Source organism: Salvelinus sp. IW2-2015, linkage group LG25, assembly GCF_002910315.2.
Source record: "Salvelinus sp. IW2-2015 linkage group LG25, ASM291031v2, whole genome shotgun sequence".
Lineage (NCBI taxonomy): Eukaryota > Metazoa > Chordata > Actinopteri > Salmoniformes > Salmonidae > Salvelinus > Salvelinus sp. IW2-2015.
This window is the reverse complement of record NC_036865.1, coordinates 1,201,347-1,215,346: the sequence shown is the minus strand read 5'-3', so window position 1 is coordinate 1,215,346 and position 14,000 is coordinate 1,201,347. Positions and strand designations below refer to the sequence as shown.

The following is a 14,000-nucleotide window of genomic DNA, read 5'->3' as shown; positions in this document are numbered from 1 at the left end:
GATCGGAAATTCATGACTGGACTTCGGGAGAAGAGTGGAGAATCCAGGCGCAGCTCTACTTCCACTAAGCCTATATGCCCTTTCTCTTCACTTCCCTCTCTCTCCCATCTCTCACCGGTCAGGTCTTGTTCATCCATCCTGTAGCTGGCAGACTTCATGGCCATCTCCAGCACACGGATGCAGCCGTCCTCAGAGGCTAACACCACCTTGTCAGAAGTGCACCAGTCGATATCCAGGATACGATAGTTCACGTTCCGACCAATCCGCAGGCTGCTTACCATGTTCACCTACAGGGATCAGAGGTCAGGGGGAGGAGCATGGATACACAATAGAAGCTCTGATTGGTCAGGGGAAGGTGCATTGTTATATGATTGGTTTAGAAATTCTGTGCTCCAATTGATTTGAAATAGGATGTTAATTGGATAATATTTAGGATTAGATTGACAAGTGATAGGAAATAAAAAGTTTACATAGTTCTCAAACCAACCTGTCAAACTGTCAAAATGAAACTTAAAATTGTCCAGACAGATGTCTGTGTTTGAGTGTATGCGCGTGCGTGCGAGTAGGAGTCTGAGACAGCAGTCAAGAGAGCACTGGTGCGTTTGAGATCTCTCCTATATTTTTCCCTCTTCTTCATCCTTTCTCTCGCTCCCGCCATCTGTTGCCTGCCACTGGGCGCGAAAGCTTCTCCAGCTTCGCTCTCTGTTGGTGCACATGCAATCCCCCATAGGAGATCCATCTCTCTTTACGTGCAGCACTGGGGACTCACAATTCAGGTAAACAGAGTTCCTCTGTCCAGTGTTTGTGTACTTTTGCCCATCATGAATCTTTTATTCTTTAACAATGCCGACACCGCATTTCTGATCAATTTGATGTTATTTTAATGGACAAAAACATTTGCTTTTCTTTCCAAAACAAGGACATTTCAAAGTGACCCTAAACTTCTGAATGGTAGTGTATATAAAAAAAACACCTTACAGTTGTACATGGCTTTCTTGTACTAACACTTTTCTTTTTTGCTAGCACGGATTTTGCTGATAGCTGCTTTATTGAGGAAAGTGTTTTACTTGCAAAATGTGGTTTCTCACCTTAGTGAAATGCACTGACTAAGAGCGCCTGCTACAGTAAATTACAGAAATGCATACGATGCCTAAGGCAAATCATTCTGGGGAGGACCTTTGATGAAGGAGGGTCAATCAAATTGCAGATCTTCATTCTATCATTTAGTGTGGCACCCTATTTTGAATGCACACAAAGTCTAGCTTTTAGCTAGTGGGACAATCTGTGTGGATTTGGCCCATAGGTTATTCTTGAAGTTTTGAACCTTGATAAAATTTACACGGAATGTCTCTAGTTGCTATTACGACAGGAAGGACAAATAGAGAAAAATAACTCTCACCTCTTTGGTGTCCCAGACTTCTGCACCATCTGTGTACATGACCAGTAGCTTCTGGTTCCCTTTCCCAGGTGCGAAACGGATCTTCTTCACCCAACCACGGTGAGTAGGGATCCCCCTGGAACAAACATTGAGGTACTACACACACTCACGCATGCACGGATGAATGAACACACATGCACACACACACGTGACTTGTTACCTGGAGAGACGGGCCTTGAGGTCCCAGAAGTTGAGGTTCCCGTCCACATCACCGAGAACCAGAGTGTCTCCCTTCCAGGCGATGCACGCAATGCTACCCATACTGCCCTGCAACATACATGGGAAGAGAGGGTGATGGTTCTATGAGGTGAGCAGAGCAGACAGCGCAAACAACCCAAGCAACTTTAACCAAATCACTCTCACTCAGAAATCCCTACAATCACTCCATAATAATCCTCTGGTAATCAACTTAAAGAGGATCTGACAGCGTTTTAGCAACATTAAATATTATTAAAATCTTTTCATATTCACCCCCAGGAAGAATATGACACCTCTTTATTAATTTAGTGAAGAGAGACATCTTAGATATGGTCATTTTCACGTTTTCATAAATTCATAGATTTCACGTTTTCATAAATTCATAGAATGTTTGGGAATGAAGTATAGTAAGGCATTCGGGACATTTCTATACCAATAGAGCATGGTGAAGTGGCCATGCATTTGGACAATTAATAGACAGAAACTGCAGTAAATAAAACGTAATAAATACATCTGTCTTACATCAGTGACAATGGCGCCGAAGAAGAAAGCTGACGTTTTGTGTGTCCCCAACCGATTGTGTTTTTTGTTAGTTTATTTGCGTTGTTTGTAACTTATTTTTAAACTGATTTTTTACATAATGTTGCCTCTACCATCTCTTCTGACTGAAAATAACTTCTGGACATCAGGACTGCGATTACTCACCAAGGACTGGCAGAATGCTTTTTTTCCTTTGACGAGCCCGACGCGAATGATATACTGCTTTCTCGTGAACAGGCCAAGATCCCCGTGATTTGCAGGAAGGGGAGGCGGAGAAAAAGGGTCCAGAGGACGGGCTGCCTTCTGAGAATTCGTAGGCAATTGAACAAACCCTCACTTCTTTCCATTCTACTAGCAAACGTGCAATCTTTGGAGAATAAAATCGATGACCTACGCGGAAGATTAAACTACCAACGGGACATTCAAAACTGTAATATCTTATGCTTCACGGAGTTGTGGCTGAACGACGACACTATCAACATTCAGCTGGCTGGTTATACGCTGTACTGGCAAGACAGAACAGCGGCGTCTGGTAAGGCAAGGGGTGGCGGACTATGTATTTTTGTAAATAAGAGCTTGAGCACGATTTCTAAGGAAGTCTCGAGCTATTGCTCGCCTGAGGTAGAGTATCTCATTATAAGCAGTAGACCACACTATCTACCTAGAGAGTTTTTAACTGTATTTTTCATAGCTGTTTACATACCACCACAGACTGGTACCGCACGGCAAGCGGTACCAGAGCGCCAAGTCTAGGTCGAAGAGGCTTCTAAACAACTTCTACCCCCAAGCCATAAGACTCCTGAACATCTAATCAAATGGCTACCCAGACTATTTTCATCCCCCCCCACTCTCCTCCTCTTTTACACTGCTGCTACTCTGTTGTTATCATCTATGCATAGCCACTTTAATAACTCTACCTACATGTACATACTACCTCAACAAACCGGTGCCCCCCGCACATCGACTCCGTACCGGTACCCCCCTGTATATAGTCACGCTATTGGTTTTTTACTGCTGCTCTTACTTGTTACTTTTACTTCAAAAATTTTTATCCGTATATTTCAAACTGCACTGTTGGTTAGGGGCTCGTAAGTAAGCATTTCACTCTAAGTTCTACACCTGTCGTATTCGACGCATGTGACTAATAACAATTCATTTGTCCAGGACCGGAGTCTACTCAGACCGGTGCGCTATAGCCAAATCAGAGCTACAGTAGGCCTATATACAAACAATCCATTTGCCATACAGGCCTGCCATCATTCACTTTGAAATGGACTGTGTGTACACAGGCAGTAGCAACAGGGCCACTTTAGATCATTAGAACGCTTTGCCAAAACACCTGAATGGATTTCTGCAAATATGTAAATGGGAGTAATGGGAGTAATCTTACATTCGGGAACTTCACAGTCCTATTCATCAAACAACCATTTAAAGGTAAGCTCTCTCCCTCAGTTGCCTATGCATATCAACAAGATCAACAACTAATGCTAGCCAGAGCGAGATGAGCTAAAATCTAACAAGGGAACACTAGACAAACCCTCTCAAACCTTTTCAGCTAGTTGGCCGTGAAAATTGCACCGTTAAACGATGGAGAATAATAGCCTGCTCGTCCTTCTGCAGCTTGCCTGATAATGCATTCTTGTCCCAACCTACTTTTTGACAACCGAATCAACAGTGTGCAACTGCAGCTTTTGACATGTGCGCTAGCCTATTAGCCACATTATGACAGACTTGTGACCATTGCCCTTGCTAGTTTGATTGACATTGCCAGCCTTAGTTACAGTCGTCCATTTTTGTTAAAAATATTGAGTCATTTAAACTGAAACAGTACATCATGAATGGGTGGAGGCAGCAAACAATGTAACAGGCAATCAGTGATTTACAACCTGACAGCAGCATTTTTGGGACTACCAAGAAATGGATTGATGAATTATATTAATCATGCATTTAACTGTATCCATGTATTCCGTGAAATGCCTTACTGTACGTCATGGAATTTAAGTTAAATATAACCCATTTTTAAAACGTCTTATAAAGTTGGTTTTGAAGCATAAAACTGGGACTTTTATATTTTTGACTAATATTGTGATTGTTTCATCTCTGCAAAGTAGTTTAAATGCTGTCACTTCCACTTTAGGTGCTAACAAATACAGAGTTTCCACTGAAGGACTAACAATGTTTCCACTGACATTTTGGCTTTGTCTCATATCAAGTGTCGATATAGTGCAGACGAATGCTCAAGTGCTTTAACTAAGTGTTCCCACAACAGAACTTCAGACAGTGAGTGAGTGAGTGAGAGAGTGAGTTGACTAATAGCCTGTTTATTACATGTGGTACAAAAAAAATAGTTTTCATCAAAGCTCCTTTACTAAATTATGAAGTTCCTTTATCAGTGATAAGGGTATAAGAATGGGGCTATGCAAATTCTTAAAATCGCTAAATACATTTCAAATCTCTAAATAGAGAATGGGTCAGAGCAGTCTGACAGATAAAATGTAAATCCCTGGATACAGCATCTCAGCAATCTGCCATCCACAGACGAAAGCATGCCGGAGGTGAACAAGCAGAAACATTTTGTCACTAGCCTATATGGACGGATCCCAGCCTCTGCACCATTTTACACGATATGAACGGATCCCAGCCTCTGCTTGGCAGAGCATGAACAAATGAAATATCTACTTCTTTAAAGTTACATAGTTGATTGCAAACTCAACTTGCTGTTTTTTTTTAAAGAGAATGAACTGAAAGTTGCTATGGATAAGAGAATCTGCATTTTTTTTTTACTAAAACCTAAATGTGATGTTGAAAACAATAACAAGACGAGGCAAAGTGTTGATGATGGTGAACGAGTTATAACCAACACCCTGAGTCCTGCATGCAACACCTAGCCTGACTGTTTTTGCATAGAACCACATCATTGCCTTCAAATCAACTTGGTTTAAAGCAGACAGGCTCTCAGGCTCCCCCTGGGCCCGAGTAGTTTGAAACCAGCCCACCAGAGGGAGAACCAACACAAGACAAAACTACGACATAGTCTAAACAAAGACGCGCTTAAAGAGCAATAAACAGAAGTGCACAGACACACGCACAACAAACAAAGACACAACGATGACATGCTACGAGAGACAGACTGACAGGCGACAAATTAGGACACTGGGAATCGCACAAAAACTGCGCTGGGTGGCTTATGCTGTACAGATATGAGAGAATGAAAGCTGTCTAAAAGCAAAGTCTCCCATCATTACAAAGTAGGGTAAAGATATGACAGACTGTCATTTGATGGCCCGCCTGCACAGGATCCCAATTATTGTGTTGTGAGGCTGGTTCGATGTGGTGTGGTGCAAAATAGCCAGCAGCCCAATGCACCACATAAAAAGACCAGAGAGGAAACAGGATGCTCAAATTGGTGCAGAGACAGAACGATTGGGGCGCCTCGCTTTGTGGAGGAGGAACATAACAGGGATGCTCGCCTACAGTACGTTCGGGAAAGGATTGCTTATCTTACACCACATAATGAGAAACAAAATACCCACATAGAAAACAAGTGTCTCCGCGAGCAGGCAATTGAGAAATGGAGGAGAACATGACTAGAAATGGACTTTGTCGTTGCCTCTCAACTTTTGAATGGGGATGAAAGTGTGCCGTCATAGAGAACAGACTTTTACAGAGACTGTGGTGTAGAGAGAAACAGGAAGTAAGAGATAGATTTCCAAAAAGCCTTTGATTCAAATTGCCATGAAGGCATTTTTATCAAATTAAATGAATGCGGTGTGGGTGGAAATACATGTCATCAAATCATGTATACAAATAACCATAGTGTAATAAACATTCACATTTATTTTCCCAAGGTTGCAGAGTCAAGAAGGGGAACAACTTGTGCTGAAATCTATTAAATATTTACACTATGCGTCAAAAATTTAAGAACACCTACACCTACTCATTCAAGGGCTTTTCTTTATTTGTACTATTTTCTACATTGTAGAATAATAGTGAAGACATCACAACTATGAAATAACACATACGGAATCATGTAGTAACCAAAAGAAAGTGTTTAACATATCAAAATATATTTGAGATTTGAGATTCTTCAAATAGCCACCCTTTGCCTTGATGACAGCTTAGCACACTCTTGGTCAAACGTTTCAGGTAGCCTTCCACAAGCTTCCCACAATAAGTTGGGTGAATTTTGGCCCATTCCTCCTGACAGAGCTGGTGTAACTGAGTCAGGTTTGTAGGCCTCCTTGCTAGCACACATTTTTTTCCCAGTTCTGCCCACAAATGTTCTATAGGATTGAGGTCAGGGCTTTGTGATGGCAACTACAATACCTCGACTTTGTTGTCCTTAAGCCATTTTGGAAGTATGCTTGGGGTCATTGTCCATTTGGAAGACCCATTTGCAACCAAGCTTTACCTTCCTGACTGATGTCTTGAGATGTTGCTTCAAAATATCCACATAATTTTCCTCTCTCATGATGCCATCTATTTTGTGAAATGCACCAGTCCCTCCAGCAGCAAAGCACCTCCACAACAAAATGCTGCCACTCCCGTGCTTCAAGGTTGGGATGGTGTTCTTCGGCTTGCAAGTCTCCTCCTTTTTCCTCCAAACATAACGATAGCCATTATGACCAAACAGTTCTATTTTTGTTTCATCAGACCAGAGGACACTTCTCTACGAACTTTGTCCCATATGCAGTTGCAAACCGTAGTCTGGCTTTTTTATGGCGGTTTTGGAGCAGTGGCTTCTTCCTTGCTGAGCAGCCTTTTAGGTTATGTCGATATAGGACTTGTTTTACTGTGGATATAGATACTTTTGTACCCGTTTCCTCCAGCATCTTCACAAGATCCTTTGCTGTTGTTCTGGGATTTTTTTGGGGTACTTCCAGTCCGGTTCATCCTTGGGAGAAATTTCCAAATGCCTGAAAGTACCACGTCCATCTGTACAAATAATAGTACGCAAGTATAAACATCAGTTAAAAATAATGGTAGTACCCAAAAAATTGGGTTAAATATGTGTAAAAAAATATATAATATTATATAATGTATTTCTTCCCCACATATTTAACCCCTTTTTTTGGGGTACTTCCATAATTTRTTAACTGGTGCTGGTTACCTTCAGATGAGTCCCATGACACTTGTGAGCAAAACCGAGAACAGCATTGTGTTCATTAGTCTCCACTTCCCATAGAGTGGTCACAGAGTGGTCCAACTGTTTCGGATGCTAGAGACGTTTTCGTGAGAAGAACAATTTTTGGCATGTCTCATGGTCCGACAAACACTGCTCCAGCTCTGCTGCCTTTCACCGCAGATGTGGACTTGCTTAAACTGACAGATTATGATCTGGATTTATTCATTATGTTACTTAGATTGACAGGCCGGTGAATCAATCGACTATAGGGGGTTAATTACAGGCCAATTGTGACTTTAAAACAGTTAGAGTTGAATGGCTGTAAGATGAGAAAACTGAAGACAGATCAACAACATTGTAATTATTCCACAAGACTAACCTAAATGACAGAGTGAAAAGAAGGAAGCCTGTTCAGAATAAAAACATTCMAAAACATGCATCCTGTTTGCAATAAGGCACTAAAGTAAAACTGCAAAAACAAAAATACTTTATGTCCTGAATACAGCGTTATGTTTGGTGCTAATCCAACACATCACTGAGTACCACTCTTCATATTTTCAAGCATGGTGGTGGCTGCATCATGTTACGGGTATGCTTGTCATGGGCAAGGACTAGGGAGGTTTTTTTTACATAAAAAGAAACAGAATAGAGCTAAGCACAGGCAAAATCCTAGAGGAAAACCTGGTTCATTCTGCTTTCCAACAGACACTGGGAGACAAATGCACCTTTCAGCAGGACAATAGCCWAAAACACAAGGCCAAATATACACTGGAGTTGCTTACCAAGATGACATTAAATGTTCCTGAGTSACCTAGTTACAGTTTTGACTTAAATCAGCTTGAAAATCTATGGCAAGACTTGTCTAGCAATGATCAACAACCAACTTGACAGAGCTTGAAGAAATATTGTACAATCCAGGTGTGCAAAGCTCTTATAGACTTACCCAGAAAGACTCACAGCTGTAAAATGCTGCCAAAGGTGATTCTAACATGTATTGACTCAGGGGTATGAATACTTATGTAAATCAGACATTTCTGTTTTTCATTTTCCAAAAATGTGCTATAATTTCTAAAAACATGTTCACTGTCACTAAGGGATCTATTTAATAAAAATGTTATTCAGGCTGTAACAACAAAATGTGGAATAAGTCAAGGGGTATGAATACTTTCGGAAGGCACTGTAAATATTTGTGACAAACAAACTTCAACKTGGTCGTAAATTAACTAAAAACACAAAACAAGGAGGGCTTTCTATGCCAGTAAAATATCTATRAAATTAGACACACCGATTAGGATCTGGCKAAAAAAAWTATTAAAATAAAAAATAGAAGCAATTGCACTATATACGGCAGCGAATTGTAGGGTTACAAAACAACAATTTGCCAAATGGGACTAAAACCCTGCATGCAGAGTTCTTTAAGAGCAAAAACGCAGAACACCACATGCAGAACAGAAATAGGCCTAATCCCTCTTGATTAATATCCCCCCAAAACTATAATCATTTAAAAACAGGCTGTGCTCATTCTGCCCCCAGTAAGAGATCGAGACAGTGCTGCATTTTCTGTCATCCATCTAATGGCTGCTTGCTAGGGACAGCACCATCCATCCTAAACTAAATATACCTCCAGCCATCTTTTTTTTTTACCCCAAGTTTGTGTTAAACACCTGGAATAGATTCAGCGTGAGTAGGCATAAAAGAAACACCAGCAATTTGGCGAAGTCAGTCCCGAAGGGAAAACAAAACGACATGAGGAGACGCAGTCCCTCGCCACATAAGGCGTCGACGATGGCGATGCGCGCCCACATGTGTCACAGGCAAGCAAAGTGAGCACAATTCTAACACAATGCAGAAAATTCCGACAGGAGATGAACAAAAGCCTGAGTAAGATGACAAGCTCCCATACCTAAGCTGGAACAATCTGTTAAGGGACTCGGTGAAAGGGTGACTGAGGCAGAGAATCAAGTTAGAACAGTGGCGGATGGGTGCATTCGCACTGACCGCCTCCTCTCATACCTGCTACGGAGGGACAGACGGCTTCTAGGAAAAGGTGTGAGGCACTCAAGAAGTTTATGAGGTGCAGCTTGAGACTCTATGGGGGTCGCATAACATTTATAGTGTGCAGTGGGTTGAAAACTTACTCAGAAACATACTGAAACAACCACCAAACGTCCCTCTCTTACTGGATGGTTTCAAATATCATCTCATCGGCTTATAAAACATTAGGGACCAATTAAGGTAATAAGCTATAACTTGCAAGTCATTCATAGGGCGATTAAGAAAAAGAAAGTACTCTTATCAGTTGAAACAACTTGGATGTAGGATTGCATTTCTGCAAGAAACACATTTATCGGATAACGAGCATGAGCAACTGAATAGGACATGGGCTAATAGAATATTCTATGCATCTCATATATCAGAACGGAAAAGGGGGGTAGCAAGTCTAGTGCACAGGTCAGTCAATTTCAATGCCAGCTCCTCTCATAGGAATACAGAGTTTAGGTTCATATTAGTAAATGGAACTATAGATGGAGTGAATGTATCATTGCTAAAAGTGTATGATCCAAATCTAAAAGATTTAACCTTATCTTGGAGAATAACTCTGACTTACTCCTAAMGGGGGGGGGGGGGGGGATGTCAATTGTGTTATGTCTCCGACTGTAGACTGATCACCTTTACCATCAACTCCACCCTCTAGGATGAGGGAGTCACTGATTAGCCACTGTCTAGAAGTGGGATTGGTTGAAGTATGGAGACACCTTTATCCAAGAGAGAGACTTCACATTTTATTCAAACCGCTACTTACTCTATTTACGCATTGACTACTTCTTTACCACTAAGTCTGAAGCCTATAGGATAATGGATCGTGAGACACTTCCAAGAACTTTGTTGGACCATTCACCATTGATGGCGACGTGGGATTTAGGACAGAAGTCTATCTCACGAAGGTGAAGACTAAACGCGTCCTTAATGAAACAAAATGTGTGGACTTTGTTAGAAAAGAGCTGCAGTTCTATCTTGATCTTAACATGAGGTCTCCCCACTTACACTCTGGGAGTGTGCAAAACCCTTTAAGAGTTCGCATTATATCATTAGCCCCCAAAAATTCCAAGTGCACTGAATTGGAAAACAAAATAAACCATTTTGAACAGCACAAACCAAAACCAACCACAGCTCTGATGATAGCCTGCTCTCTGAAAAAATAGAGTGCTGTTAAAGGTTTGCTAAGCAGAGATATTCAATTTGAGAGGAGGAAATCAATGAAATGGACTGAAAAAGAGACAAGGAAGAGATGAGGGAGATAAAGTATGTACGGAGAGTGGAGATCAGTGGGGGAGGAGAGAGAAGGGCGTGGGGAAGAGGTGAAGAATGAGGTAGAGAATATGTATGGAACGTAAAGATACGAGGGTCTTATAGAAAAGGGCAGGGAGAGGAAGAAGAGAAGCAGCAGTGAGAAGAGAGGAGGTAGAGAAATAGAGTATACAGTATGCCTGGAGAGTAAAGATGAGTATGTAGAGTAGACTTAGCATGTACAATTACAGTAGCATTAGATCAGCATCCATGAAGGAGAAGGTAGGAGAGGAGGTAGAGTTAAGACTCACGTCTGGGGGGATGCGGGCACCGTCTTTGACGGTATTCCCCTCGACAGTGATGTGGTACACCTGTCCGTCTGTGTCTGTGAACACAAAGTGTTCCCTCGCTGAGATGGCCTGGCCTCCTCCCTCCGATTTACTCTCTGCATCCTGCAGAAGACTAGAGACGCATAGAAACACGTTTTACTATTAAAGTGAGGACCACTGATAAAGCGAGGGCTAGATCAGGGGTCAGCAACACGCGGGGCAAAACCGGACCGCATAGTGTTATCCTTTTTTAGAGAGTTTTTGTCAACAAAAAAAAGACCAGGAATTCTGCAAAAAATGTGTTTAATTTAGGAAATCTGTTCCCAAGTATTCCCACAAATAAAAAAAAAAGCGACGTGATTGTGTCTGAATGTAATCAAGGTATGAAATTATTGTTATTTTCAAACACAATTTATTTTGGGCTTAGTTGTGGTCAATTTGCAGTGTACAATACATTCCGGCCACCCGACCATCCGCTCATGACTAGATACACTACTGTTCAAAATGTTGGGGTCACTTAGAAATGTCTTTGTTTTTGAAAGAAAAGCACATTTCTTGTCTATTAAAATAACATAAAAATGATCAGAAATACAGTGTGGACATTGTTAATGTTGTAAATGACTATTGTAGCTGGAAACGGCAGATCTTTAATGGAATATCCACATAGGCGTACAGAGGCCCATTATCAGCAACCATTACTCCTGTGTTCCAATGGCACGTCGTGCTGGCTAATCCAAGTGTATCATTTTAAAAGGCTAATTGATCAAAGAACACCAGTCTCAACGTCAACAGCGAAAAGGTTGACTGGGATGCTGGCCTTCTAGGCAGAGTTGCAAAGAAAAAGCCATCTCTCAGACTGGCCAATAAAAATAAAAGATTAAGATGGGCAAAAGAACACAGACACTGGACAGAGGAACTCTGCCTAGAAGGCCAACATCCTGGAGTCACCTCTTCACTGTTGATGTTGAGACTGGTGTATAGCGGGTACTATTTAATGGACCTGACAGTTGAGGACTTGTGAAGGGTCTGTTTCTCAAACTAAACACTCTAATGTACTTGTCCTCTTGCTCAGTTGTGCACCGGGGCTTCCCACTCCTCTTTCTATTCTGGTTAGAGCCAGTTTGCACTGTTCTGTGAAGGGAGGAGTACACAGTGTTGTACGAGATCTTCAGTTTCTTGTCAAATTCTCACATGGAATAGCCTTAATTTCAGAGAACAAGGTCAGACTGACGAGTTTCAGAAGAAAGGTCTTTGTTTCTGGCCATTTTGAGCCTGCAATCGAGCCCACAAATGCTGATGCGCCAGATACTAAACTAGTTTTATTGCTTCTTTAATCAGGACAACAGTTTTCAGCTGTGCTAACATAATTGCAAAAGGGTTTTCTAATGATCAATTTGCCTTTTGAAATTATACATTTGGATTAGCTAACACAACATGGCACTGGAACACAGGAGTGATGGTTGCTGATAATGGGCCTCTATATACTTATGTAGTTATTCCATTAAAAATCCAGCTACAATAGTCATTTACAACATTAACAATGGCTACACTGTATTTCTGATCCATTTGATGTTATTTTAAATGGAGTTTTTTTGTTGTTGCTTTTCTTTCAAAAACAAGGACATTTCTAAGTGACTCCAAACCTTTGAATGGTAGTGTACATACTGACACCATGTCTCACCCCGAGAAACACACACACACACAATATTAAGAAAGACACATTGAGCATATACAATGAATTTATGATGAGTAGGCCCAGCAGTTTTTTCTGACCATGTGGCAAAACTCTAGGTCTTAGTGCTGAGGTGCGACCCACCCCCCTTCATGCCCCCTGCTCTCTGACCTGATAACGGAGGACTCCACGCTGCTCTGCTCGTTGTCAGACAGAGTGGTATATCTGGCCATGGCCTCCCGTGCTAACATCTGTTTCTTCTTCAGACTCTTCAGGTTGTGGGAGGGGGACCACTCCTGCACACGCAATCGCAAAAAATGCATGACACACACAGACACACACACAGTTCATGGAGATTTCTTCAGCTGCCTGACATCTTGAAGAACACGATTGTTGGTGGACAAACATTGAGATAAAAAAATATATAATATGTTTTCCTTGGAACCACACCCACAAAATTCACAAAATAGCTCCACTGTTTCCCACTCTTTCCATACCCTGTTTCATCATTCAGGATTGCAGCCAAAACAACTGCCACATTTTGCCCGGAAGGTGCAATCAATGTGGAAATGAGTAGGCACTAAGGGGCTGGGGAGAGAATGTATTATTAACGTTACTGTGGCTGCTATTTGCACAGTGTCTCAGACTTTCCAGCCCACATCACTCTCCATTTATCCGTTTTTCTTGGGACTAACGTAGCGACGTCCTTGCTGAGAGAGGAGAAATTTCCCAACTAATCTTCCAAATTGCAACTATTAAAAAATGTGTACACAGGAGTCCGGTGCATTCAGAAAGTATCCAGACCCTTTGACTTTTCCACATTTTGCTACGTTACAGCCTTATTAGAAAATGTCTGAAATTAAATGTTTCCCTCATCAATCTACACACAATAGCCCATAATGACAAAGAACTGGTTTTTAGATGTTTTTGCAAATGTATTAAAAAWAAAAAAAACTGAGATGTTACATTTACATTAATATTCAGACCCTTTAGTCAGTACTTTGTTGAAGCACCTTTGGCAGCGATTACAGACTTGAGTCTTCTTGGATATGACGCTGCAAGTTTGGCACGCCTGTATTTGTGGAGTTTCTCCCATTCTTCTCTGCAAATCCTCTCAACCTCTGTCAGGTTGGATGGGGAGCGTTGCTGAACACAGATATTTTCAGGTCTCTCCAGAGGTGTTCGATCGGGTTCAAGTCTGGGCTCTGTCTGGGCCACTCAAGGACATTCAGAGACTTGTCCCAAAGCCACTCCTGCGTTGTTTTGGCTGTGTGCTTAGGGTCATTGTCATGTTGTAAGGTGAACCTTCGCCACAGTCTGAGGTCCTGAGCACTCTGGAGCAGGTTTTCATCAATGATCTCTACGTACTTTGTTCCGTTCATCTTTCCCTTGATCCTGACTAAAACTTCC

General features: G+C 41.6%; 1 protein-coding gene across 1 annotated transcript in view; it reads right to left on the bottom strand.

Annotated features, from left to right (window-relative positions):
* wdr11 (WD repeat domain 11) overlaps positions 1 to 14,000 on the bottom strand; it is a 142,131-nt gene that overhangs the window by 42,229 nt on the left and 85,902 nt on the right. Inside the window, exons 15-19 of the mRNA XM_023970051.2 lie at positions 12,762 to 12,886; positions 10,901 to 11,051; positions 1,599 to 1,705; positions 1,400 to 1,514; positions 116 to 287 (exon numbers count right to left, since the gene is read on the bottom strand). Coding sequence (XP_023825819.1) covers positions 116 to 287; positions 1,400 to 1,514; positions 1,599 to 1,705; positions 10,901 to 11,051; positions 12,762 to 12,886 — 670 coding nt within the window. The remainder of the gene's footprint in view (positions 1 to 115; positions 288 to 1,399; positions 1,515 to 1,598; positions 1,706 to 10,900; positions 11,052 to 12,761; positions 12,887 to 14,000) is intronic.